Genomic DNA, 26,317 nt, shown 5'->3' on the forward strand with positions numbered 1-26,317 from the left:
CCATGGAGTCCAGCATCTAGCGGAGGTAGAGACTCACAGAGAAAGCATTGCTTTGAAAAGAGATCTATGCAGTGAGGCATCCAGGAGAGGCTGAGCAACTCTGTCAGCTCTGCTTGGAAGTGGTAGAAGCAGCTTTTTTTTTCTTCAAAGATTTTAGTTATTTGAGAGGCAGAGTTAACAGAGGGTCTTCCATCTGCTGCTTCGCTGTCCAGGTGGCCACAATGGCCAGAGCTGAGCTGATCTGAAGCCAGGAGTCAAGAGCTTCTTCCAGGCCTCCCTTTTGGGTTCAGGGGACCAAGAATTTGGGCCATTTTCCAGTGCTTTCCCAAGCCATAAGCCCAGAGCTGGATTGGCAGAGGAGCAGCCGGGACTAGACCTGGCGCCCACATAGGATGTCAGTGGTGGCTTAGCCCACTATGTCACAGCGCCAGCCCCTGTAGAGGAAGCTTCGAAAGGAGCATCTTGTGAAATGAGCCATGAGCTGTTCCTTCCTTTAGGATAAAAGTCACAGATAACTCACTGTGCAATGGAAGAGACTATGATGTTGTAATGTGGGAGAGACTGTGGGAGGCTCAGGAGAGAGAACATGGAGCTCTGGTTGGGAGGTGGTACTTGGGAAGTACCTTGAGCAGTGAGGAGGATTGCTCGGAAGATGGAGAAGGGAGGAATTCTGGTTAGAGTGGAGAGCACATATAAAGGCCCTGGGGCAGATGAGTAGATGAGCACATGGGCTCCGGGAGAGGAGTGTGAGAACAGATTTGAGGACTGTGGAAAGGAGGCTGCAAGGTCGGATTAAACAGGATGCTGCAGACTTGATCTCAGCGGGCTGTTGAGAAGTTGCTGAAGTTGATCTCACCGGGCTGTTGGGGGTGGGTTGTAACCCTGGAGAGCGCCGCTGACTCTGTGTACTTTGTTGGCCACAGGATGGGGGAGAAGCAGGTGTGTCTCTAGCCGACTCTCACATCCACCAGGCCCACTTCACCTTAATACTTTGCCTTTCTCCCTGAGACCACTTCCTGTCCCGAGACTTCATAAGCTATATTCTGGGGACAGTTTGCCTTCTCTTGGCTCATTGGCCAGTGTCTATTGGGCAGCTGCAGTGAGTGACACAGGCTCCTTGGCCAGCTCGGGGGTGCACCTTGACTGTTGTACAGGGAGGAGAGTGGGAAGCGCTCCAAAGTGCACTGTGTGGTGGGAACCGACCGGAAGGATGGATGTCCCTGGAGGACCTGCCTTTTCAGCTGGGCTTTGGAGAGGGTAGGCACTGGATGTCTTGGGGTGGTTTCATGGAAGAATTTGGGTGTATCCGAGGCACAGGGCAGGAGGAGGAGTGGAGTGGGTGGTAAGGCTAGGTTAGGGGTGGGCCTCCGAGCCTTCTGGGCCATTTGGATCTTGTCTTCATGGCTCAGGGAGCCCTTTCTCACCACCAGGTCCCACCCCAGGAAGGGGAGAGGCAGGTACTTCTTACCACAGGACGTGCTTGACTGTGTCAGTTCCCAGATCTAATGCCTGTGGACTGGGAGCCTTCAGTTGTGGGGGGAGGGTTAATTGGATATAGTGGGGCTTATTGCTGCCGGTGTTTGGTTTTGACAGACAAGCTCACCAGTGCCAGCAAGGATTCCCTGAGCACGCACACCAGCCCCAGCCAGTCGCCCAACAGTGTCCACGGCTCCCGCCGGGGCAGCATCAGCAGTGTGAGCAGTGTGAGCTCGGTCCTGGATGAGAAGGATGATGACCGGATCCGCTGCTGTACGCACTGCAAGGACACGCTGCTCAAGAGGGAGCAGCAGATCGACGAGAAGGAGCACACGCCCGAGATTGTGAAGCTCTACGAGGTGACAGCGCGCTCTTGGGGCTGATCTGTGGCAGATGTGGTTGCTGTTTGTGCACAAGCCTGCGTGTTCCTGAGAATGCTTTGGGAAGCTGCTCATTTGAATCATTTCTCATCCCTGCTAAAGGGCCAGGGTGTGGTTTCCCAGCCAGGGCCCTGAATGAGTCAGAGTAGCCCTGTGAGTGCTGCAGCAGACTCCTGCCCTTAGCTGTCCCTGTCTTCTTGAGAGGTGGGCCTGGGGGTGGGGACTGTGGTGGCTCAGGGGAAGGGGAGTTAGGGCCGTTCCATTTTGGGAGCTTGAAGCTCTACAAGTTTGAGAAAGTGTTCCAGATTTCCAGGCTTTATAGGTTTCCTCTTAGAGGCTGCCAGCATCCCTCTCTAAGTCCCTTCAGACACCCCCAGTACTCCTTAGCAACGGTGATCCCAGAGCCCCCTTATTAGACACAGACTGTGGGAGGAAATATTGTGTGCACAGGACGGCTGGGCATGGCACTGGCTCTGCCTGAGTGGCTGGTGAGACCTGTGAGCTCAGGAGGAGGGGCTGGGCAGGGTTGTGGTTGGGGAAGGGCTGGGGGAAAGCAGCTGCTGGTGCAGAACCCCAAGCAGAGGAAGAGCATGCTTTATCTGATGTGATCACTCAGTGGCCACTGTCCGCAGCGCTGTAGGGCGGAATGGCCTGTTGGGGAGCCACGAAATCCTTGAGCTGGTTTGTTCATTGAACCCATGCAACAGATGGAGCCATTCTCCATCCTTTGCATGTAATTCCTGACCTGGTATCTCATTTTTTTTTTAAGATTTATTTTTATTTATTTGGAAGAACTACAGAGAGAGGTAGACACAGAGAGAGTTCTTTCATCTGCTTGTTCACTCCCCAGATGGCCGCAATGGCTGGAGCTGCACCAATCCAAAGGCAGGAGCCAGGAGCTTCTTCTGGGTCTTCCACGTGGGTGCAGGGGCACAAGGACTTGGGCCATCTTCTACTGCTTTCCCAGGCTATAGCAGAGAGCTGGATTGGAAGAGGAGCAGCTGGGACTAGAACCGGTGCCCATATGGGATGCCGGTGCTTCAGGCCAGGGCTTTAACCTACTGTGCCAGAGTGCTGGCCCCTGGTATCTCATTTGTTAAAAACAAAGTCATTCATTTATCTTTATGCTGTGCCTTTAAGATTTGTTTATTTATTTGAAAGGCAGAGTGACAGAGAGGGAGAGACAGAGCTCTTCCATGCTCTGATTCACTCCCCAAATGCCCACAACAGCCAGGGCTGGACTGTGCCAAAGCCAAGCACTCCATCCAGATCTCCCACAGGGATGGCAGGGACCCAAGGTCCTGGGTCACCGTCCACTGCCTTCCCAGGCACACTAGCAGGAAGGTGGATTGGAAGTGGAGGTGCTGGACTTGAACCAGCACTCCTGTCAAGCAGCAGCTTAACCTATCATGCCACAATGCCCACCCCGGTATCTCATTTTTTTTTTTTTTTTTAAATTTTTGACAGGCAGAGTGGACAGTGAGAGAGAGAGAAAGAGAGAAAGGTCTTCCTTTGCCGTTGGTTCACCCTCCAATGGCTGCCGCGGCCGGCGCCCTGCGGCCAGCGCACTGCGCTGATCCGAAGGCAAGAGCCAGGTGCTTCTCCTGGTCTCCCATGTGGGTGCAGGGCCCAAGCACTTGGGCCATCCTCCACTGCACTCCTGGGCCATAGCAGAGAGCTGGCCTGGAAGGGGGGCAACCGGGACAGAATCTGGTGCCCCGACTGGGACTAGAACCCGGTGTGCCAGCGCCGCTAGGCGGAGGATTAGCCTGTTGAGCCACGGCGCCAGCCTGGTATCTCATTTTTGTAGATGGTCATTGTGCTCTCTGCTTCCTTCTGTTTTGAAGTGAGCCTGGATGGTGCTGGGTCAGAGAGAGAATGTAGCCGCTGGTTCCTTTTCTCTGTCTTGCTGGCTACCTTGGCTTGTGCTCCAGAAGATCTTCTCCCCTCGGAAACGTCCTGTTAGAGGCTCTGCCTTTCCTCTCCTTTCTTGAAAGATTTTCTGCTTGAAAAGCGAATTTATAAGTTAGGAAATTGATAGAATTTTAAAAACCCATTTTTGGAAAAGGAGCATTTTGTAGTGCATCTCTGGCTGGAGCCTCAGTTCTGGGAAGTTTCTGTGATTGGAGAGCGTCACTCACCACTTCTTTTTGTTCTTAGAAATTGCGACTTTGTATGGACAAGGTTGACCAGAAGGCCCCTGAGTACATCAGGATGGCAGCATCATTAAAGTAAGTTGCCCCTCTGTTCCAATGCAGTAGTGACTGTTTCAGGTCAGTTTCTCAGCAGCGGAAAATGGGAAGCTTAGCTCTAGCCATCGTTTTTCTCTGTGGCCGGCTGAGGAGGTGGTTCTTTATGTCCGTATTTAAGTGGATCCCACGCTGCACGCAGGAGCTTTGTGGACAGTGTGAGAAGAGTGCAGTGGGGCTCATGCTCATGCGGGTGAGGAGCTGCTTCAGCGTGGCGTTGAGGCCTCGGGGCTCAGCACAGCCCTTTTCCTTTAAGTAGGGGTTGGCAGGCTCCACCCCAGGGCAAATCTAGCCTGCTGTTTATTTTTCTTCTTAAATCTAGGTGTAGTTTGCCATAAAACCCACCTCCCCCTTTTTTAAAAAAGATTTTTATTTATTTATTTATTTGAAAGGCAAAATTTTCTTAAAAATATTTATTTATTTACTTGAAAGTCAGAATTACATAGAGGAGAGGTAGAGAAAGAGATCTTCATCTGCTGGTTCACTCCTCAGTTGGCCACAACAGCTGGAGATGTGGTGACTGAAACCAGGAACCAGGAGATTCTTCCGTGTATCCAACACAGATACAGGGGCCCAAGGACTTGGGCCATTATCTTACTGCTTTCCCAGGCCACAGCAGAGAGCTGGATCGGAAGAGGAGCCGCCAGGACTTGAACCGGCACTCATATGGGATACTGGCACTGCAGGCGGTGGCTTTACCTGCCACGCCACAGTGCCAGCCCCAAAATCCACCTTTTTATAGTATACCCTTCAGTGGTGTTTGTTTAGTGTATTCACAAAGTTGTGCATCCCCACTGTCTTAATGCCAAACATATTATTTCCCTGATAAGAAACCTTGTATTAGGGGGCTGGCACTATGGCGCAGCGGGTTAAAGCCCTGGTCTGAAGCGCCCACATCCCATATGGGCGCCGGTTCTAGCCCTGGCTGCCCCTCTTCCGATCCAGCTCTTTGCTATGGCCTGGTATAGTAGTAGAAGATGGCTCAAGTCTGGGCCCCAGCACCCACGTGGGAGACCCAGAAGAAGCTCCTGGCTCCTGGCGCAGGATCGGCGCAGAATCAGCGCAGCTCCAGCCGTTGCGGCCATCTGGGGAGTGAAACAGCGGATGGACGACTTCTCTCTCTGTCTCTAACTCTGTCTTTCAAATAAATAAAATAAATCTTAAAAATAAAAAGAAACCTTGTATTCATTATTTTTTTTAAAGATTTTATTTATTTTATTTGAGAGTTAGAGTTACAGACAGTGAGAGAAGAGACAGAGAGAAAGGTCTTCCTTCTGTTGGATCCGCAACGGCTGGAGCTGTGCCAATTCGAAGCCAGGATCCAGGTGCTTCTTCCTGGTCTCCCACGTGGGTGCAGGGGCCCAAGGACTTGGGCCATCTTCCACTGCTTTCTCAGGCCATAGCAGAGAGCTAGACTGGAAGAGGGGCAGCCGGGACTAGAATTGGTGCCCATATGGGATGCTGGCACTGCATGCGGAGGATTAACCTACTGCGCCACGGCGCTGGCCCCCTTTGTATTCATTATTAATCACCCCTCTCCCTGGTAATCCCTGGTCTATGTTCTGACTCTGTAGGTTTGTCTTTTTTTTGGCATTCCCTATAAATACAACTCTAAATATGTAATCTTTTATGTCTGGTTTCCTTCACACAGGCATCATGCACATGTCAGTACGTTATTCCGTTTATTTGAATGTGTGTATTTAGCTGATCCGTTCATCACTTGATGAACATTTGTGTTGGTTCCACCTGGGGCTGTTAGGAGTAGTTCTCCTACAGTACTCACCTACAGGTCTTTCTGGTGGACACGTTCTCATTTCTCCTTGGTGTATACCCAGGCTTTCAGCTATTGGTTGATGTAACTGAGACCAGAGGAAGCAGAATTTCCGGTTTGGGCACACCTTGTCATTTTCCATGTGGTTGGCGGTGTGTTCTCATTGCCCGTCTGATGTTCTCTTTGTAAAACTGTGCACCGAGAGAATCCTCACATTATAAGACACAGCAGTGGTTTTCCAGCTAGGACTGTTTATAGACAGAAAAATAGGTGAAGACAGCAACCTTTTCTGCTTGTTTAGCTTGAATTGCTGCTGCCTCTGGCAGGGAGTTGAGGGGCCGTGGCTGAAGCTGAGTGATCTCCTGAAACGTTCCCCTTGGCCCATTGGTCACTGATGCTATAAAAATGGAAAGCCCTAATCACAGCCCTTGGAATTCAGCAGTCTGGGGCTAGTGACAGGCTTGGGAGGGAGCAGTATAACATCATGAGATGATTGCTGCTGTGCCTCTGAGACTTGGGCTGAGCCACCTCTGGCCTTCCTTGATAATCCGCACTCTCCTGTGGCCGCACTGCTCCCACCCTGCCCGGTGTGGAGTCAGAATGCTTTTTCAGGCAGGGAGTGATTGTGAGACCCGGACTGTGCCCTGCGTGCATGGCTTGCCCGGCCGTTGGGGTCCCCCAGCAGTGCTCCAGCTGTCTTCTTTCCGCTGCGTAGAGTTGACTGAGAGAAGGCGGATGGCGCCTCATTCAGTAAACCTCTTGGTGCAGCTTACAATGTACAGGGAAGCTGTTGAGAAGTGAGTGGGCTAGGTTCAGCTGCTGTGTTTTGGTGATGCGTTTAAAGTGCGTCGTTGGGGTCAAGCACACCTTTGTCCCTGTGGGATCTGCAGGTGAGAGAGGGGCTGCTGCTTGAGTTCAGTCCAGGCAGTGAGCACTACACTGTGTCTGAGAGTCCAGAGTGCCCCTTTGAGAGCAGTAGCTGCATCTCCCCTACGAGGCCCCTACTACAGTCTCCAGTCAGCATGGGGAAGCTCAGATCAATGTTCTGTGATTCCTCCTTAGTGCCGGTGAGACAACCTATAGTCTGGAACACGCAAATGACCTTCGAGTGGAGGTGCAGAAGGTGTATGAGCTAATAGATGCTTTAAGGTAAGTTTTACCTCTGAGTGCAGAAGGTGTGTTTTCATGAAGTGGGGGGTGGCAAACACATGTGAGAGGAGGCCTGCGAAGGAGCCAGCTCTGCTTTTAACTCTTTGTTAAAGAGCTGGTAACTGACACTGACCATGTGCCAGTCCCTGGCTGTTTCCTCAGAGTAGCTCATTTATTGTACCCAGTTGCCCTGTGAGCTAGGGATTCACAGGCCTATTTCATAGGTGAGAAGAGATGCCACAGCTGGCAGAGTGATGGAGCCAAGAGAGAGAGAAACCCAGGCTCTCTTTTCAAGTGTGTTCTTGCTCTTCAAGTCCTCAGCTGCTTTTCAAACGAGGTTTGGGTATCGGGGTTCAGTCAGCCTGAACTACAAGAGGTACAGGTACTCCAGGGAGAACTAAGATGAAGGATTTTTGTCCACCAGACATGCAGGGCTGGCTACATAATTCACAAGGCCCAGAACAAAAGGAACACGCTGACCGCTGTTCAAAATGTATTAAGAATTTTAAGATAGGGACAGTAGAGCATTAAGGCAAGCATGGGGCCCTTCTGAATGCCAGACCCTATGTAGTCGTACAGGTTGTATGTGGTTAGTTCCTTGCTGACTGAGCATTTGACATGCACCCTGGGCTGTGATAGGGGCCCTGGGTGTCGCCAAAGGGTAAGAAGTGGCCTTGTCCTTGGAGGAAACCTGAGTGGAGTCACTCACCTGTTTGCACCTGTCTTCCCAGCATGAAAGCCTGGTGCCTCCACAGACTTTGACCCCTGTCTCTGAGGCTGGCAGTGCCCGTTACATTGATGTGTTTGTTCCAATTCAGTAAGAAGATCTTAACCTTAGGCTTGAACCAGGACCCTCCACCACATCCAAACACTTTGCGGCTGCAGAGGATGATCAGATACTCAGCTACACTTTTTGTGCAGGTAAAGCCATCCTGGGGCGGCACAAACATTGCACTTGGCCTGTCCTGCTCGTCCACCTCTCAGAAGGCAGATCTGTGCCCATGGCTTGTTTCCTATTTATACGTTGATTACTTTCTAGGATTATAAATGCATCATGCCACATGTAGAGAATCATCTGGATTTCAGACACAAATAACACTACTTTTAATGCTATGTCCCCAGTACACTCACTTGTCATTCTCATATATTCCTTTTATTTCCATTTGCATTTTAAAATAAATGGTAGTTATAAGCAGTACATATTTGCAAGTGTGTGTCTTCCCTTTTCACTGCTGGCTTGTATCCTGAGAGCTTTGGTACACAGCCTCGCCACTGCGCTGGGATGCCTGCAGAGTCCTGCTTTGACTGTGTGTGCCATCCTTTCCCCTCCCTTGCAGTGGCATTTGTGGATTCTCATGTTTTGCTGTTCACAATGTGGCCAGGATAGGAGACTGCCTTAGGATAAGCTCCTGAAGGACTCGCCCAGGTCGCCGGCTGTAAGGTCCCAGGGCAGCCAGACCTTGGTGGTTAGAGCTGTGAGACCTAGCTGTTAGAGTTGTGTCTTCCTTCCTCTGAGAGCTTTCTGAGAGTCACAGCAACCTGACGGCTCCCTGACGGGGACACTCAGTAGCGTCCCGTGGGGTTGGTTTCCTAACACAGCAGTGGATAGGATGAGGCCTTGGTGCTGGGGTTAGCAGTCGTTTAGTCAGTGCCTGCTGGGTAACAGGCCACGGTCTAGGTGCCTGAAGTCCTGCAGTGAACAAAAAAAGACACAGGTTCCCGTTTGTGAGCCTTACGTTCCTGAGAGAGGGACAGAAAGTGAGCAGCTAACACACTCTGTAAGGTGGAGGAAGGTGCCGTGGAGAAGGGGAGGGTCTGTGAAGGAGCTGACGTCGGGTCCCTGGGCTGTGTGGTGTTGAGCATGCACAAGGGAAGGCAGGCCCGCAGGGACGCTGCCTCTGGCCTTTACAAGGTCAGCTCCTTCCTGCTACCAGAACTCAGTCTCTCCCCGAGGATGAAGTGGCCTAGTTCAAGTGGGTGCTTATCACCCATGAAGTTTAAGTGTGAAATTGTCTGTAATTCCCTACAGGAAAAGTTGCTTGGCTTAATGTCACTGCCAACCAAAGAACAATTTGAGGACCTGAAAAAGAAAAGGAAGCAGGACATGGAGAGGAAGAGGATCATGGAGAGACAGGTGCGTGGTGTTCAGGCAGGCGGCACCAGCCACTGCGGCCTTGAGGTGTCTGAGGCTGAGGCCTCTGTGGCTCCCAGGAGATTCTGTGAGGGGCTGCAGTGAGGGAGAACCTGCTGCTCTCTCAAGCTTCCTTCTTCAGAACTGTGTCCTGGCCTCACGCTCACCTGCAGAAACCAGAACACTGGTTTGGTTTTCTCCCTGGGTCTTGTTTCCCTTTCAGAGGCTTGGCCAGGTGTAGAACCCCAGAGAGGCTGGCAGTTCTCCCTCGGGCGGGGGTTGCCGAGGACCCAGGCACCAGGAGCGTCCTGTAGGACGTGTTGGAGTGTGCAGTTAAACAGGCAGTCCTGTGTGTCAGACATGCACGAGACTCTAGTGTAGGACAGTCATGGCCTCGGGTGTTTAAGAGCAGTGAGTTTCAGAAGGAGGAAATCTTCACCCTTGTTTTCTGTTATTCATTATTTTCTTTTAGAAGATCACTATCTGCCTTCCAACCTCCCCCACCCCCCAAATACCGGCTTGATTTGATTTTAGCGGTTGGCTACATTAGTCTTAAGATGGGAGACTGAGTGTCACTGGCCCAGGGATAGAGGGACTGTGGCGAGTGACTGGCAGTGGGGCTGCTGTTGGCCTGGTGACTGTGCTGACCACCTGGCTTTGGTGTCTCCCCAGGTAGCTCTTGAGTCCCAGCGAAGACTTGAGGAAAGGCAGAGTGGCCCAACGTCTCGCACGGCCAACGGGGAGCTGGCATCCCTGCCCAGGGGCCCTGCCCCTCTGAGAAAGGCTGAGGGCTGGCTCCCACTGTCGAGATGTCAGGGACAGAGTGAAGACCCCGACCCCCTGCTGCAGCAGATCCACAACATCACGTCGTTCATCGGGCAGGCCAGGGCTGCCGGCCGTAGCGACGAGGTGCGCACGCTGCAGGAGAACCTGCGGCAGCTGCAGGACGCCTACGAGCAGCAGCAGGTAGAGAAGGCCATCGAGCTGTCCCGGAGGCAGGCCGAGGAGGAGGACCTGCAGCGGGAGCAGCTGCAGAGACTCCGGGAGCGGGAGTGGGAGCGAGAACTGGAACAGTTCCGGGTGGCGTCCCTGCACACGTGCACTCGGTCCCTGGACTTCAGAGAAATTGGGCCTTTTCAGCTGGAGCCCAGCAGGGAGCCCCGCCCCCACCTTGCGTATGCGCTGGATCTGGGCCCTTCCTCAGGGCAGAGCAGCACGGCTCCCACGGCCTCTTCCCCCAGCCCAGCGCAGGGACCTGACCTAGTGTGGGCTGGGCCCTCAGCCTGCGGCCAGAAAGGCCCTCCCCAGGGTTCCACGTCTCAGCCAAACGAGGTGCCCTCCCTAAACCCCTTTGAAGAGGAAGACCTCGCCAGCCCCAGAGAGGAGGATCCCACGCACCCTCCCGCTGCAGAGGCGTCCATCAGCTCTGCAGCCCTTGTCCCAAAAGAGTATAATCCTTTTGAGGAAGAGGTCGTGGCAGGGAATCCCTTCACAAGTCCAGACTCGCCGGCGCCCAACCCCTTTGAGGAGGAGAAGGAGTCTCCCCGCCTGAGGCCCTCCAGCCCTCCTGTCCCTGGCAACCCCTTTGAGGAGCCTGCCGGTCCCAACCCCTTCGATGTGGACAGTGACAGCGGGGCTGAGGCCGAGGAGCCCATAGAGGAGGAGCTCCTGCTGCAGCAGATTGACAACATCAAGGCCTACATCTTCGATGCCAAGCAGTGTGGCCGCCTGGACGAGGTGGAGGTCCTGACGGAGAACCTGCGGGAGCTGAAGCGCACCCTGGCCAGGCAGAAAGGGGGCCCCGACTGAGCAGCGGTGGGAGGGGCCTGGCAGCAGAAAGGCAGGTGGGATTGGCAGGGAGGCGGGGCGGGAGTCCAGGTGCACAGTCTGCTGACGTGTGCTGTGCACTTTGAGGCATTTCCACTACAGATGAATAATAAAATGGGATCCAGAACAGGAGGAATCAGCACTGATGTGCTGCTTTTCCTTTTTTTTTTTTTTTTTTTAAAATTGGAGGTTTTCCCCTTTCAAAGGGACTTCATATTCTCACTACCCAGGAGAAACTCTGTTGGGCCCAGGGCAGAAATGGTGACCATATACCTCCTGGGTCCCTTTGCTGCTGCCGGGTTGGGTCTGCAGTGTTAGAGAGCAGCTTTTCCTAGGCCCGCCCTGGGCCGAGAAGGGCGGGATGGAGTCCCTTAACTGCTCTGCTCTGGCCCCGTGGAAGTCAGTCTCTTGCGGGCCATGGGTTCTGTTTCACCCAGGCCTGTGCAGCAGGGGGGAGAGGGGCTGCAGTGAGGGCAAGAGTCCAGATCCAGGAAGAGCCCAGCACCTCTCTTTAATATCTTGCAGGATCTGTTTGCCTCTCTGTAAGTTCCTGTTTGTTAAGCTCCCAGTGAGGGGTAGCAAGGTGGGTTTGATCATGATCTTTTCAGAAAATGGGCATGGCTAATGTTCTGGTTGATTTTAGTATTTGGGAAAAGAGTTTCTATATATACATGGTTCTGATGGAAATTGTCTATCCCCAGAGAAACCTCCCTGCAGAGTTTTGGCAGAACTACTCTGCTGTGGGCCTCTTTGGAGGGCCCAGTGTGTAATGTAGGAATTGGGGTCAGGAAGCCTCCCGGAGTCACAGGATAAACCACAAGCCAAAGCCGCTCCATCAGCCTTCTTCCTTCGGAATCATCCCGTCCTGACCTGGGGCGCTGGTGAGATCTGTTGCTACCGACACGGACATCTGTGAAGAGGATCAGCCCAGGGTCCTGGCGCTGGCTCTGCCGTGCTTCACCTCTGCACCAGGCAAAGGTAGAAAGGGAATGGACTAACTGAGCCCTGGTGCTTCGGTTTCCAGGACCCTCATGAACCCTTTGCTGACCTCTGACGTCATGACACCCAGGTGTGCTTGGCTCTGGGTAGGGTTTCTGCAGTTACAGTTGCTAATTAATGAACAATGGCTGACCACTCGTCACTTTATACCCTCAGCTAACTCTGCGCCATCCTTTGGTTACTGATGTGAGAGTTAATTCATTTCATGCTGGAGAAGATCCTACTGATAGTGGGAGTGGGAATGGCTGAATTCTCTGGGTGTAAAAACCTATGTCGGCGCTAGTGATATTTCACATTTTCTGGGTCTTTTTCTTTGGAGATGTGGAAATAGGGAAGGGTGGGGGTGTGTGTGGAGGACCCGTCGCCTCTGGGTTCTGTTCACAAACAAAAGGAAAATGAAGTTCTGCATGAAGCCGCTGACCAGCCCTTGTCGGCTGTTGCGGTGGCTTTGGGAAGTGGGGGAGCAGGTAGCTACGGCAGTGGTGGGGGTTTCCCCTCTCCCCCGAGGCCATGCCCTTCATGCTGTTGCTTCCTGACTGGAGAGTAGGTGGCTCTGCACCGGAAACAAGGCAGCTCCGGGAGCTGAATGCCGCTTGCCGTCACACTCTGCTGTGAGAACGTGGCTCAAGTAGCTGGTGACTTCAGCTGAGGCTAATCCACTAAATGTACCCTTTCCTGAAGTCACCCGCAGGAATCATCTGTAAGTAATTAACAGCATCGGGGGAACAAAGGAAACCTCGGTAAAAGCTGTCTTAAAAACCCGACTTGCTGGCTGTAGTAAACCAAACTGAAATCCCTGTGCTCTCATTGCTTTTCCCCATGGCTCTGTGTTCGTATGTGAATGTGAACATGACGGGAGTTAAAATTCTCCACCCCTTGGCTGTGCCAATTCCCAGAATTCATGCAGGCACATGGTTGACAGCAGGAAAAGCTGGCCTGTGTGTCGTAACCACTGCGTCAGGTTTTAGCTCACCTGACTGCAGCCTTGCTTCATCTTGTCGTCCATGAGCAGGTTCTGGATGTGGCGTTGGCAGACCCCAGGCACTGATCATGGTCCTACATGGAAGAGACTTCGGGGACTCGGACATCAACGAAGTCGCTTCCTGCCTTTTCCCTTTTATACCTCGTCTGTATCCCCCGCCCCTGGTCTAATACACTAAGGACACTTACTCACTGTACTCGCAGATCAGTGTATCTTTGCTGTTCAGTTCCTACAATGTACCTGAGTCATCCTGAGCCATGCGGTGTGCTGGCCGTTGGCGTGGTTAGGTGGTGGGACTCAGCATGAGAGGCGGGTCTGCAGCAGCTCAGACTGGAGCAGCAGGTTGTGCTGGTCGCCTGACAGTGACTGTCAGTCTGAGGGTCGTTGATTTGCATGCACTACTCTGAGGCCTTGTATTGGAGCTTTTTTTAAAAAATAAAATAACACATGATACTGCTTGAGTGTGTGTGCACATGTGTTCCAAGTGACAGCATCAGAAGATAGGCCTAGTTCCTGAGTCTTGTCTGATTAAGGCCCCCAAAGTCAAGGTCCCTGGAGCAAACTAGGGATAAGTATGGGTTCCAGTTCTGTCCTTACCTCGTTATTCCAGCAGAGTGGGTCCAATGCGCGATAGAGCACAAGCCCTTCATAATCCTCCTACCCCTGTCAGCCCGGAGGAAACAGGCTCGGCAAGGTGGAGGACCCCTACTGCCACTTGTGCCAGGCTCAGCACTGCTGCAGGTGTGGGGGCCGGCGTCGTGGCACAGCGGCTGCCTGTGATGCTGCCATCCCATCTGGGCACTAGTTCGAGTCCTGGCTGCTCCACTGATGATTTAGTCCCTTGTTCACGGTTTGGGAAAAGCAGCAAAAAATGGCCCAAGTGTTTGGGTCCCTGCTACACACTGGGGAGACCAGCAGAGGCTCCTGGCTTTGGCCTGGCCCAACCCAGGTTAAAGAAGTTATCCTGGCCTGGGTCACACAGTGGAAAAATGCGTATTGCAACCCAGGTGTGTCTGATTCGCTTTGCCCTCAATAGCTAGGAGAGTTTGTGGTTGGTGAGGTGTGGAACAGGGCAGTGCTGAAGCGTTGTGTGGGGCTCAAAGGGGGCGCACAGGGCAGTGGGAAAGGATGTGGGTGCTGAACAGTTTCTGACGGTGACTTCACCTGGTCCTTGACACAGACCTCCCCAGGACGTCCAGCTTACAAAGCAAGGAGGGGATAATATTTAATGTTCACTCTGGGTCAGAGTGGTTTGTGTGTGTGTTTTTTTTTTTTTAAGATTTACTTATTTGAAAGGGTTCAGAGAGGGAGGGAGGTCGTCCATCTGCTGGTTTACTCTCCAAATGGCCTCAATGGCAAGGACCCAAACACTTGGGTCATCTTTCTTCTGCTTTTCCCAGGCCATTAGCAGGGAACTGGATTGGAAGTAGAGCAGCCACAACACCAACCAGTGCCCACATGGTAATGCTGGTGTTACTGGCAGCGTCACCCACTGTGCCACGATGCTGCTGGCCCCACCAGTGCTCTTTCAGTCTCCCACCAACTGCAGTTTGCAGAGGAACAAATGAGTGGTGAGGCTGAACGTGGCCCAGGCCTCTCTGACTCCAAACCCAAAGCTGCTTACTTTGTACTCATGTCTCTGACGTGGGCAGGAGTGGGGTAGGGGAGTTCCATCTAGTCGAAGCCCCTCCTGTGGATTTAAGAGCAAAAGCTCCCCTGCCTAAAACTTCGCAGGCCTGGCATAATTTTTAAAATACTTTGGAAACCACTTCTGGTTTCAGCTCAAAGAGCTTGGGTATCATCACTTTGTCCTTACAACAAGAAAAAGCTACAAAAGTTTCATTTTTCTTGGACATATCAGATAACCAGGTTTGCAGGGCACAGTGCCATCCTAAAATCTGGAGAGGGGTGTGTTCAGGGTCCCACCGCCAGTCCAGAGGCCTGGAGCAGAAGCCCTGGATGTAGCTATTAAGACTTAGCAATAGTTTGGTGAGTTGTTGGGGGCAGGGGAGTGGGAGGCCAGCCCCCTTGACCACACTCATGGGCTCCGCCTCTAGGAACCCACCTGGTTCTCATGGTGAACTGCTGAGAAAGATCCCCTGGTGGATTGCCCCTAACAAAGGTCCACCCTGGGGTGGGGGGAACCTCAGGAGACCTTCCCTTCTGGGCTAGGGCATTTTTATCACTACCGCCATCACCTTCCCCAGGTGGGAGGCAGGGTAAGGAAGAAACAGCCCAAGGACCCAAGCCTGTGCATATACTAAGACTTCATCATAGCATCATGGAATGCTGCCCTGCCCCTGCACCTTCCCACGCCCTGACAGGCTTCACCAGGGGTCACAGCTGAGAGCTTCAGGACACAGACTCCGAGGGGGAATATTGAGGGAAGGCCAAAGTGAAGAGGGGGAGATAAAATCAGACACCTGGGGGAGGTAACGCCTCTGACACTTGGCAGCCACAGCAAACTTAGCTCCCAAGCACACTGACATAAATCCTCACACTAAATTTAACCTCAGTTCCTGTGACCTAACCCAGGCAGTTCTGCCCCACTGCCAAACAACAATTTCATACTTAAAAGGCAAGAAAAAAGTTTGACAAGAGAAAGCAAACATCGGAACTCATGAAATTATCAGACAGGAAATTTGAAATACAATTAGTAAGTTACTGGGGCCGGCACTGTGGCTCACTTGGCTAATCCTCCGCCTGCGGCGCCGGCATCCCATATGGATGCCGGGTTCTAGTCTTGGTTGCTCCTCTTCCAGTCCAGCTCTCTGCTGTGGCCTGGGAGGGCAGTGGAAGATGGCTCAAGTCCTTGGGCCCTGTACTCGCATGGGAGACTGGGAAGAAGCACCTGGCTCCTGGCTTCAGATTGGCATAGCACCCACCATGGTGGCCATTTGGGGAGTGAACCAACGGAAGGAAGACCTTTCTCTCTCTCTCTCTCTCTCTCTCTCTCTTTAACTTTACCTGTCAAATTAAAAAAAATTAAACCAATTAGTATGTTACCAGGTCTACTGGTAACAATAAACAAATTGCCGGCCGGCACTGCAGCTCACTTGGCTAATCCTCAGCCTGTGGCGCTGGTACCCCACGTTCTAGTCCCAGTTGGGGCACTGGATTCTGTCCCGGTTGCTCCTCTTCCAGTCCAGCTCTCTGCTGTGGCCTGGGAAGGCAGTGGAGGATGGCCCGAGTGCTTGGGCCCCTGCAGCCGCATGGGAGACCAGGAAGAAGCACCTGGCTCCTGGCTTCGGATAGGCACAGCACACCGGCCGTAGTGGCCATTTGGGGGGTGAACCAACGGAAGGAAGACCTTTCTCTTTGTCTCTCTCACTGTCTAACTGCTTGTCAAAAAAAAAAAAAAAAAAAAAAAAAAAAGAAAAGAAAAGAAAAAGAAAAAAAAAATAAAGGCACGGTGACAAGTGAGGAATGCCCTAATGGGCTCCTCAGTAAGCTGGACTCAGCCCGGTGATCAGTGACACTGAAGGAGGTCAACAGGGACTTCCTGATTGAAATGCAGAGAAAAGAATGAAAACCAACACACACCACATCCAAGAACTATGGGACAACCGTAAAGAAATAAAATGGATGTCATTGGAATTCTAAAAGGAGAAAAAAATGATTGAAGAGGAAATTTTTTTTTTTTTTTGGACAGGCAGAGTGGATAGTGAGAGAGAGACAGAGAGAAAAGTCTTCCTTTTTTTTGCCGTTGGTTCACCCTCCAATGGCCGCTGCGGCCGGTGCATCTTGCTGATCCGAAGCCAGGAGCCAGGTGCTTCTCCTGGTCTCCCATGCGGGTGCAGGGCCCAAGCACTTGGGACATCCTCCACTGCCTTCCCGGGCCATAGCAGAGAGCTGGCCTGGAAGAGGGGCAACCGGGATAGAATCTGGCGCCCCGACCAGGGCTAGAACCCGGTGTGCCGGCGCTGCAAGGCGGAGGATTAGCCTGTTAAGCCACGGCGCCAGCCGAAGAGGCAATCTCTTAACAAGAAATTTCCAAAACTAGAGGGAGACACCAAAAGCCACGGCGCCGGCCGAAGAGGCAATCTCTTAACAAGAAATTTCCAAAACTAGAGGGAGACACCAAAAGCACAGATGTGGGAAACTCATGACCAGGTTCAAGCTCAGAAGCTTCCTGGTTTGTCTCCCCACGCCTTCCCGACAGTGTCCTCATCTTGTGCTTTAAATTTTTTTTTTTTTTAATAAGTTCTGCTTTCTTAGTTGAGCTGACTTGGGATGTAAATTGTGCTGTGCTGGCCGGATTCTAAGCCCCTCCCAGGGAAAACTGCCCCACCAGCACTTCTCCTTCCAGCCCTTTCCAACCTAACTCACAAAGCTTTGTCCAGAGCCCTGATCAGTCGCACGGACAGGTTGGACTCAGATTCTCTGCTTTCTACTGACCCATAATAAAGCCTTTGTCTTCTCAAAAGACCCACACATAGGTGACCTGAGTGCAAAGGGCAGCCTTCGGTCGGAAACACTCGGGGAACACAAACACCCCAAATCTACACCGCTGGGAAATGTACTCACACCGCGTACACAGACAGTTAAAAACCTTGAAAGAACCCCGAGGGACAAGATAACCTTGTGAAGGACACAGGCCCACTGTAATTTAATTTAATCATGAGATCATGTAGAAACAGAAGTGGGGAGTAAAATATTAAAACTTAAACACCTCACCAACCTAGAATTTTGTATCTGGAAAGTCATTCAAACTTGAAAGAGAAATAGACCTCCCTGAGCTGAGCACTTCTGAATGGCATCTCATCCATCCTTTGTTTACGGAGAAGCTGGTGAGTGGGGGAACTAGGATCCCAAACCACTTTTATTTTCCTTTAGCAAATCGGTTTGATTTTCTAGTCAATGTTAAAAACAGTTCAAACTCCACATTTTGGAACTGGGCGGTGGAACAGCAACTTATCAGCTGACCTGAATCTGCACTCAGAACTCCTAAATTTAATAGCTGAGCCTACCTTCCCGAGCGGAGCCTGCCAGCAGGTGGGTGTCCTGTCGGCGCAAGAGCGCCCACACCTGCCCGAGGCCACCTGGCCGGGACTACAAGTCCCAGGCTGCCTCGCGCCGCGCGCGGCCCGCGGGGAGGCGTTTCCCGTGAGCCTGCGCGGGAGAAGCGGCGCGCGGGCCGCCGGGCCCACCGCTGCTGCCGTGTGAGACTCTCGGGCGCCGATCGCCGCGCGGCCGGCCTCGCACCGCCGCCATGCCTATGAAGGGCCGCTTCCCCATCCGTCGCACCCTGCAGTACCTGGGGCAGGGCAACGTGGTGTTCAAGGACTCGGTGAAGGTTATGACGGTGAATTACAACACGCACGGGGAGCTGGGCGAGGGCGCCAGGTCAGTGGGAGCCCCGGGAGGCCGCCTCCTGCCGGGCGGGCCGTGGCCGGGGCCTCGCCGGCCCGCTGACAGCCCCGGGGTGCCGAGGCGGATGCGGGGAGGGGCGCCCGCGCGCTCATCGGCTCCGTGGCGGGTGTCGGGGTCGCCGCTGGTCCTGTCGGGGTCTGGGGCGACGGGTGGGCTGCGCCCCCGGCCTCTCCCGGTGTCCCAGTTGGGGGTGACAGCCCTGTCCCAGGGCCGACCCCGGAGTGACGTGAGACCCGGGAGGGCTGCTAACTTCGGTGGCCTTCACCAAGGAGCTCCTTCGGGTTTCTCGGGAGGCCCGGTGTTGCCCTTGGAGAAGTGCTCCGTTCGGACTGTTACGTACGTCTCCGGTGTTTTGAGTGGCCGGAGCCCTGGCTTGTTCGTGTACCCTCGGCATGTCGTGCTGGGGCCTTGCTCCATTCTGGGTGCCCGACACCAGTCCTGCAGCCGCCGTGCGCGAGCCGTCTGGGGGCATCAGCTGCGATCGCATGTCTGAGGGCCAAGACCCTGCTCGGCTCTGCCCCGTGCCCTTGTCCTCAAGCCGGAGCCCTGGGCTCCAGGATCCGGGGACGCTGATACCCGGCTGGCAGCGGCCCGGGGTGGAGGCCCAGACCCGTCTGTGTGCAGCCTGGCTGCTTGCACCGACTGCCCCGGTGACTTGGGGCAGGTTGCTGCTGAGTTGAGAAGTCCGACCTTGTAGAATTTTCAGACAACTGAGCGCAGAGCCTGCCACCTGCTGTTGACTGCCTTGCCTCCCAAACTTCAGCGAAGCCGTTTTCGGATCCCTGGTGTATTTGTGTCCTAGTCGTTGAAGGCGCTGGAACTTCCTGCGTGGCTATGGCCTGCTCTGTTGACGGGAAGCTCTGGGGTCTCCATGGTGGGCGTTGAGCCGAGGCCTCCAGCCCGAGTGTGTGAACTCTGCCTTGGCTTGCAGCCCTGTACCTGTGGTCTGCTAGGCCTTGAGCTGCAGGTGTGTTGAATTAGAATTTTCTCTCTGTAGCTCTGGGTGTCGCCTGTTGACCCCTCGAGGGAGGAGGAAGACTTGGCTGCTGATGGCCACCGCTGTTGTCCCCGTAGTCATTTCTGAGTGCTGCATCGGACAGTAGTCAGTGTTGGAGTCAGTGCAGCTTGGGAAGTGGAGCCAGATGCACGGCGGTTTTTTTTCCCTTTTTTGATCTCTGAAATCCTTATGTTTTTCTTGCCGTTCGTTATCCTTGTTGATTTCAGCTGCGGACTCAGCGCCTTGGCTCTGGACGTGTGCTCAGTCCCAGGTCTGCTCTTCAGCTCTCTGCACACATCCTGCAAGCTTCCAACTTGCCGGCTGCCCCCTGGGGTGCTGGTGAGGTGCACAGCAGCCACTTGGCCTGCGTCACACCAGCCAGGAGTGCAGCCACACCGCTGGCTCGGAGACGGGTCCTGCCCTCGGTACTGCCGCACCTCCGCGTGCCCAGTGTGAGGGTCGGTGTGGTGGGAGCAGGGTTGTCACTGAGGCTCGTCTGCGGCACCTTTAACAGGCCTGCCTAGAAAAGTAGTGCAAGGCTGGCAGAGACAGCCTGGGCCTGGAGCAGTGAGGGAGAGAAGGGCTCTTGGAGGCTGCAGGCGTCCCTGATGCTGTCCATCCTTTAGGTCTCTGGCCAGGGCCTGCCACGCTGGAGGGCAGGGCCTGCAGCACGGTGACGCAGGTGTGGTTGCGTTGTGGAGCACCGCACCTCCACAGGGCCGTGGAGTTGGTTTGCCCCTTCTCTTAGAAGGCTGCAGTACACCTCGGTGAGGCTCGGCATCAGGGGTGAAACTCGAAAGGCAGATGTCAGGTGCCGAGACCTGTGCTTGTGCTTGGAGCCGCTGCCTGCCAGTGCCGGCGTGCCGTATGGGCGCCGGTGTGCCGTATGGGCGCCGGTTCGAGTCCCACTGCCCCACGTCTAGCTTCCTGCTGGTGCGCTCGGGTGATTCAGGCACTGGCGCCGTCAGAGCACCTGTCCGTGGTTTTTCTCAGCCTTTTTGGGGGGCAGGGTCTTAGGAGAATGATGAAACCTCTGGTTTTCCTTTGGAAAAATACATATGTCCACAGAAGTTCAGGGTAAACATGATGCCTAGATTTCATCTTGTCTTTGCAGGAAGTTTGTGTTTTTCAACATACCTCAGATCCAGTACAGGAACCCCTGGGTGCAGATCATGATGTTCAAGAACATGACGCCGTCGCCCTTCCTGCGCTTCTACTTGGGTGAGTGAGGGCCTTGGTGGGGACGTCAGCAGCCTCCTTCCTGCCGGGGCAGCCGGCGTGATGGGAAACGCAAGCGCCCAGTCCCGGGCCACCTCAGCGCCCACAAACTGGGTGCACAGTGGAGATGAAATCTGAACCCCGCCCCCAGCCTCTTTGCCTGTTGTCCCTGCCTCCCACTGCAGGGGGCCTTTTTTGCACATTCTTGGTTTTTTTCCCTCTTAAATCCATGCCTCCTCTGAGATAGGATTTATTGCCACTGATGCACAAGAAAAGTAAGCCAGGACAAGTCTCATCTGCAGGGCAAGATGAGACTAAGGGCTGCGAGGTGAGATGTTGGGCCACTCCAGGCTGAGGAGAGCGTAGGTGGCGGGGAGCTTCCTCGTCTCCTTACTGTGAGCGAGTGCGAGAGGAAGGTTGGCACTGTGCTGTGAGCCAGGCGCTCCTGCCCGGCCAGCTCAGCCCGGCCTGGTGATTTACAGGGGGTCAAATAGGGGAGAGCAGCTCAAGCCTGGAACTCTGGAGAAGGCATGACAGCTTAGGAACTTGGAGAGGGCGGGGTGGGCGGAGTGTGACTAGCAGAGCTGATACATGGAGTGGTGTGGAGGGGAGCAGGGAGAAGGTTCCTGAGCCTGGGGTGCTGTGCAGGCCCCTGAGGGAGCAGGGAGCAGGTTCCTGAGCCTGGGGTGGTGTGGAGGAAGCAGGGAGCAGGTTCCTGAGCCTGGGGTGGTGTGCAGGGCCCTGAGGGAGAGGGAGCAGGTTCCTGAGCCTGGGGTGGTGTGGAGGGGCCCTCAGGGAGCAGGTTGCTGAGCCTGGGGTGGTGTGCAGGCCCCTGAGGGAGCAGGGAGCAGGTTCCTGAGCCTGGGGTGGTATGGAGGGGCCCTTCAGGAGAGGGAGCAGGTTCCTGAGCCTGGGGTGCTGTGCAGGGCCCTGAGGGAGCAGGGAGCAGGTTCCTGAGCCTGGGGTGGTGTGCAGGGCCCTGAGGGAGCAGGGAGCAGGTTCCTGAGCCTGGGGTGGTGTGGAGGGGCCCTGAGGGAGCAGGGAGCAGGTTCCTGAGCCTGGGGTGGTGTGCGGGGCCCTGAGGGAGCAGGGAGCAGGTTCCTGAGCCTGGGGTGGTGTGCGGGGCCCTGAGGGAGCAGGGAGCAGGTTCCTGAGCCTGGGGTGGTGTGCAGGGCCCTGAGGGAGAGGGAGCAGGTTCCTGAGCCTGGGGTGGTGTGCAGGGCCCTGAGGGAGCAGTGAGCAGGTTCCTGAGCCTGGGGTGGTGTGCAGGGCCCTGAGGGAGAGGGAGCAGGTTCCTGAGCCTGGGGTGGTGTGCAGGGCCCTGAGGGAGCAGGGAGCAGGTTCCTGAGCCTGGGGTGGTGTGCAGGGCCCTGAGGGAGCAGGGAGCAGGTTCCTGAGCCTGGGGTGGTGTGCAGGGCCCTGAGGGAGAGGGAGCAGGTTCCTGAGCCTGGGGTGGTGTGGAGGGGCCCGGAGGGAGCAGGGAGCAGGTTCCTGAGCCTGGGGTGGTGTGCAGGGCCCTGAGGGAGCAGGGAGCAGGTTCCTGAGCCTGGGGTGGTGTGCAGGGCCCTGAGGGAGCAGGGAGCAGGTTCCTCAGCCTGGGGTGGTGTGCGGGGCCCTGAGGGAGCAGGGAGCAGGTTCCTGAGCCTGGGGTGGTGTGGAGGAGCCCTGAGGGAGAGGGAGCAGGTTCCTGCGCCTGGGGTGGTGTGGAGGGGCCCTCAGGGAGCAGGTTCCTGAGCCTGGGGTGGTGTGGAGGGGCCCTGAGGGAGAGGGAGCAGGTTCCTGAGCTTGGAGTGCTGTGGAGGGGCCCTGAGGGAGAGGGAGCAGGTTCCTGAGCCTGGGGTGGTGTGCAGGGCCCTGAGGGAGCAGGGAGCAGGTTCCTGAGCCTGGGGTGGTGTGCAGGGCCCTGAGGGAGCAGGGAGCAGGTTCCTGAGCCTGGGGTGGTGTGCAGGGCCCTGAGGGAGCAGGGAGCAGGTTCCTTAGCCTGGGGTGGTGTGGAGGAGCCCTGAGGAAGAGGGAGCAGGTTCCTGAGCCTGGGGTGGTGTGGAGGGGCCCTGAGGGAGCAGGGAGCAGGTTCCTGAGCCTGGGGTGGTGTGCAGGCCCCTGAGGGAGCAGGGAGCAGGTTCCTGTGCCTGGGGTGCTGTGGAGGAAGCAGGGAGCAGGTTCCCGAGCCTGGGGTGGTGTGCGGGGCCCTGAGGGAGCAGGGAGCAGGTTCCTGAGCCTGGGGTGGTGTGGAGGGGCCCTGAGGGAGCAGGGAGAAGGTTGCTGAGCCTGGGGTGGTGTGCAGGGCCCTGAGGGAGCAGGGAGCAGGTTCCTGAGCCTGGGGTGCTGTGGAGTGGCCCTGAGGGAGCAGGGAGCAGGTTCCTGAGCCTGGGGTGCTGTGGAGTGGCCCTGAGGGAGCAGGGAGCAGGTTCCTGAGCCTGGGGTGGTGTGCAGGGCCCTGAGGGAGCAGGGAGCAGGTTCCTGAGCTTGGAGTGCTGTGGAGGGGCCCTGAGGGAGAGGGAGCAGGTTCCTGAGCCTGGGGTGGTGTGGAGGGGCCCTGAGGGAGCAGGGAGCAGGTTCCTGAGCTTGGAGTGTTGTGGAGGGGCCCTGAGGGAGAGGGAGCAGGTTCCTGAGCCTGGGGTGGTGTGCAGGGCCCTGAGGGAGCAGGGAGCAGGTTCCTGAGCCTGGGGTGGTGTCGAGGGCCCTGCGGGAGAGGGAGCAGGTTCTTGAGCCTGGGGTGGTGTGCGGGGCCCTGAGGGAGCAGGGAGCAGGTTCCTGATTCTGGGGTGGTGTGGAGGGGCCCTCAGGGAGCAGGTTCCTGAGCCTGGGGTGGTGTGCAGGGCCCTGAGGGAGCAGGGAGCAGGTTCCTGAGCCTGGGGTGGTGTGCAGGGGCCCTCAGGGAGCAGGTTCCTGAGCCTGGGGTGGTGTGCAGGGCCCTGAGGGAGCAGGGAGCAGGTTCCTGAGCCTGGGGTGGTGTGTAGGGCCCTGAGGGAGCAGGGTGCAGGTTCCTGAGCCTGGGGTGGTGTGCAGGGCCCTGAGGGAGCAGGGAGCAGGTTCCTGAGCCTGGGGTGGTGTGGAGGGGCCCTGAGGGAGCAGGGAGCAGGTTCCTGAGCCTGGGGTGGTGTGCAGGGCCCTGAGGGAGCAGGGAGCAGGGAGCAGGTTCCTGAGCCTGGGGTGGTGTGCAGGGCCCTGAGGGAGCAGGGAGCAGGTTCCTGAGCCTGGGGAGGTGTGGAGGAGCCCTGAGGGAGAGGGAGCAGGTTCCTGCACCTGGGGTGGTGTGCGGGGCCCTGAGGGAGCAGGGAGCAGGTTCCTGAGCCTGGGGTGGTGTGCAGGGCCCTGAGGGAGGGGGAGCAGGTTCCTGAGCCTGGGGTGGTGTGGAGGGGCCCTGAGGGAGCAGGGAGCAGGTTGCTGAGCCTGGGGTGGTGTGCAGGGCCCTGAGGGAGCAGGGAGCAGGTTCCTGAGCCTGGGGTGCTGTGGAGTGGCCCTGAGGGAGCAGGGAGCAGGTTCCTGAGCCTGGGGTGCTGTGGAGTGGCCCTGAGGGAGCAGGGAGCAGGTTCCTGAGCCTGGGGTGGTGTGCAGGGCCCTGAGGGAGCAGGGAGCAGGTTCCTGAGCTTGGAGTGCTGTGGAGGGGCCCTGAGGGAGAGGGAGCAGGTTCCTGAGCCTGGGGTGGTGTGGAGGGGCCCTGAGGGAGCAGGGAGCAGGTTCCTGAGCTTGGAGTGCTGTGGAGGGGCCCTGAGGGAGAGGGAGCAGGTTCCTGAGCCTGGGGTGGTGTGCAGGGCCCTGAGGGAGCAGGGAGCAGGTTCCTGAGCCTGGGGTGGTGTCGAGGGCCCTGCGGGAGAGGGAGCAGGTTCTTGAGCCTGGGGTGGTGTGCGGGGCCCTGAGGGAGCAGGGAGCAGGTTCCTGAGCCTGGGGTGGTGTGCAGGGGCCCTCAGGGAGCAGGTTCCTGAGCCTGGGGTGGTGTGCAGGGCCCTGAGGGAGCAGGGAGCAGGTTCCTGAGCCTGGGGTGGTGTGTAGGGCCCTGAGGGAGCAGGGTGCAGGTTCCTGAGCCTGGGGTGGTGTGCAGGGCCCTGAGGGAGCAGGGAGCAGGTTCCTGAGCCTGGGGTGGTGTGGAGGGGCCCTGAGGGAGCAGGGAGCAGGTTCCTGAGCCTGGGGTGGTGTGCAGGGCCCTGAGGGAGCAGGGAGCAGGGAGCAGGTTCCTGAGCCTGGGGTGGTGTGCAGGGCCCTGAGGGAGCAGGGAGCAGGTTCCTGAGCCTGGGGAGGTGTGGAGGAGCCCTGAGGGAGAGGGAGCAGGTTCCTGCACCTGGGGTGGTGTGCGGGGCCCTGAGGGAGCAGGGAGCAGGTTCCTGAGCCTGGGGTGGTGTGCAGGGCCCTGAGGGAGGGGGAGCAGGTTCCTGAGCCTGGGGTGGTGTGCGGGGCCCTGAGGGAGCAGGGAGCAGGTTCCTGAGCCTGGGGTGGTGTGCAGGGCCCTGAGTGAGAGGGAGCAGGTTCCTGAGCCTGGGGTGGTGTGCGGAGCCCTGAGGGAGAAGGGAGCAGGTTCCTGAGCCTGGGGTGGTGTGGAGGAGCCCTGAGGGAGAGGGAGCAGGTTCCTGCGCCTGGGGTGGTGTGGAGGGGCCCTCAGGGAGCAGGTTCCTGCGCCTGGGGTGGTGTGGAGGGGCCCTCAGGGAGCAGGTTCCTGAGCCTGGGGAGGTGTGGAGCAGCCCTGAGGGAGAGGCAGCAGGTTCCTGCACCTGGGGTGGTGTGCGGGGCCCTGAGGGAGCAGGGAGCAGGTTCCTGAGCCTGGGGTGGTGTGCAGGGCCCTGAGGGAGGGGGAGCAGGTTCCTGAGCCTGGGGTGGTGTGCGGGGCCCTGAGGGAGCAGGGAGCAGGTTCCTGAGCCTGGGGTGGTGTGCAGGGCCCTGAGGGAGCAGGGAGCAGGTTCCTGAGCATGGGGTGGTGCGGGGCCCTGAGGGAGCAGGGAGCAGGTTCCTGAGCCTGGGGTGGTGTGGAGGGAGCAGGGAGCAGGTTTCTGAGCCTGGGGTGGTGTGCGGGGCCCTGAGGGAGCAGGGAGCAGGTTCCTGAGCCTGGGGTGGTGTGCAGGGCCCTGAGGGAGAGGGAGCAGGTTCCTGAGCCTGTGGTGGTGTGCAGGGTCCTGAGGGAGCAGTGAGCAGGTTCCTGAGCCTGGGGTGGTGTGCAGGGCCCTGAGGGAGAGGAAGCAGGTTCCTGAGCCTGGGGTGGTGTGGAGGGGCCTTAGGGAGCAGGGAGCAGGTTCCTGAGCCTGGGGTGCTGTGCAGGGCCCTGAGGGAGCAGGGAGCAGGTTCCTGAGCCTGGGGTGGTGTGCAGGGCCCTGAGGGAGCAGGGAGCAGGTTCCTGAGCCTGGGGAGGTGTGGAGGAGCCCTGAGGGAGAGGGAGCAGGTTCCTGCACCTGGGGTGGTGTGCGGGGCCCTGAGGGAGCAGGGAGCAGGTTCCTGAGCCTGGGGTGGTGTGCAGGGCCCTGAGGGAGGGGGAGCAGGTTCCTGAGCCTGGGGTGGTGTGCGGGGCCCTGAGGGAGCAGGGAGCAGGTTCCTGCACCTGGGGTGGTGTGCGGGGCCCTGAGGGAGCAGGGAGCAGGTTCCTGAGCCTGGGGTGGTGTGCAGGGCCCTGAGGGAGAGGGAGCAGGTTCCTGAGCCTGGGGTGGTGTGCGGGGCCCTGAGGGAGCAGGGAGCAGGTTCCTGAGCCTGGGGTGGTGTGCATTGCCCTGAGTGAGAGGGAGCAGGTTCCTGAGCCTGGGGTGGTGTGCGGGGCCCTGAGAGAGAAGGGAGCAGGTTCCTGA

General features: G+C 56.7%; 2 protein-coding genes across 2 annotated transcripts in view; both read left to right on the forward strand.

The window, feature by feature from the left end:
- Positions 1-13,414, forward strand: part of RBSN (rabenosyn, RAB effector) — a 30,507-nt gene extending 17,093 nt beyond the window's left edge. The window contains exons 7-12 of the mRNA XM_062200504.1: positions 1,594-1,835; positions 4,017-4,087; positions 6,939-7,025; positions 7,844-7,946; positions 9,055-9,159; positions 9,829-13,414. Coding sequence (XP_062056488.1) covers positions 1,594-1,835; positions 4,017-4,087; positions 6,939-7,025; positions 7,844-7,946; positions 9,055-9,159; positions 9,829-10,965 — 1,745 coding nt within the window. The 3' untranslated portion in view covers positions 10,966-13,414. The remainder of the gene's footprint in view (positions 1-1,593; positions 1,836-4,016; positions 4,088-6,938; positions 7,026-7,843; positions 7,947-9,054; positions 9,160-9,828) is intronic.
- Positions 13,415-18,104: 4,690 nt separating this feature from the next.
- The window catches only part of MRPS25 (mitochondrial ribosomal protein S25), a 63,553-nt gene continuing 55,340 nt past the window's right edge, over positions 18,105-26,317 (forward strand). Inside the window, exons 1-2 of the mRNA XM_062200512.1 lie at positions 18,105-18,310; positions 20,449-20,555. Of these exons, the coding sequence (XP_062056496.1) occupies positions 18,177-18,310; positions 20,449-20,555 (241 nt within the window). The 5' untranslated portion in view covers positions 18,105-18,176. The remainder of the gene's footprint in view (positions 18,311-20,448; positions 20,556-26,317) is intronic.

Source organism: Lepus europaeus, chromosome 9 (genome assembly GCF_033115175.1).
Source record: "Lepus europaeus isolate LE1 chromosome 9, mLepTim1.pri, whole genome shotgun sequence".
Classification (NCBI taxonomy): Eukaryota; Metazoa; Chordata; class Mammalia; order Lagomorpha; family Leporidae; genus Lepus; species Lepus europaeus.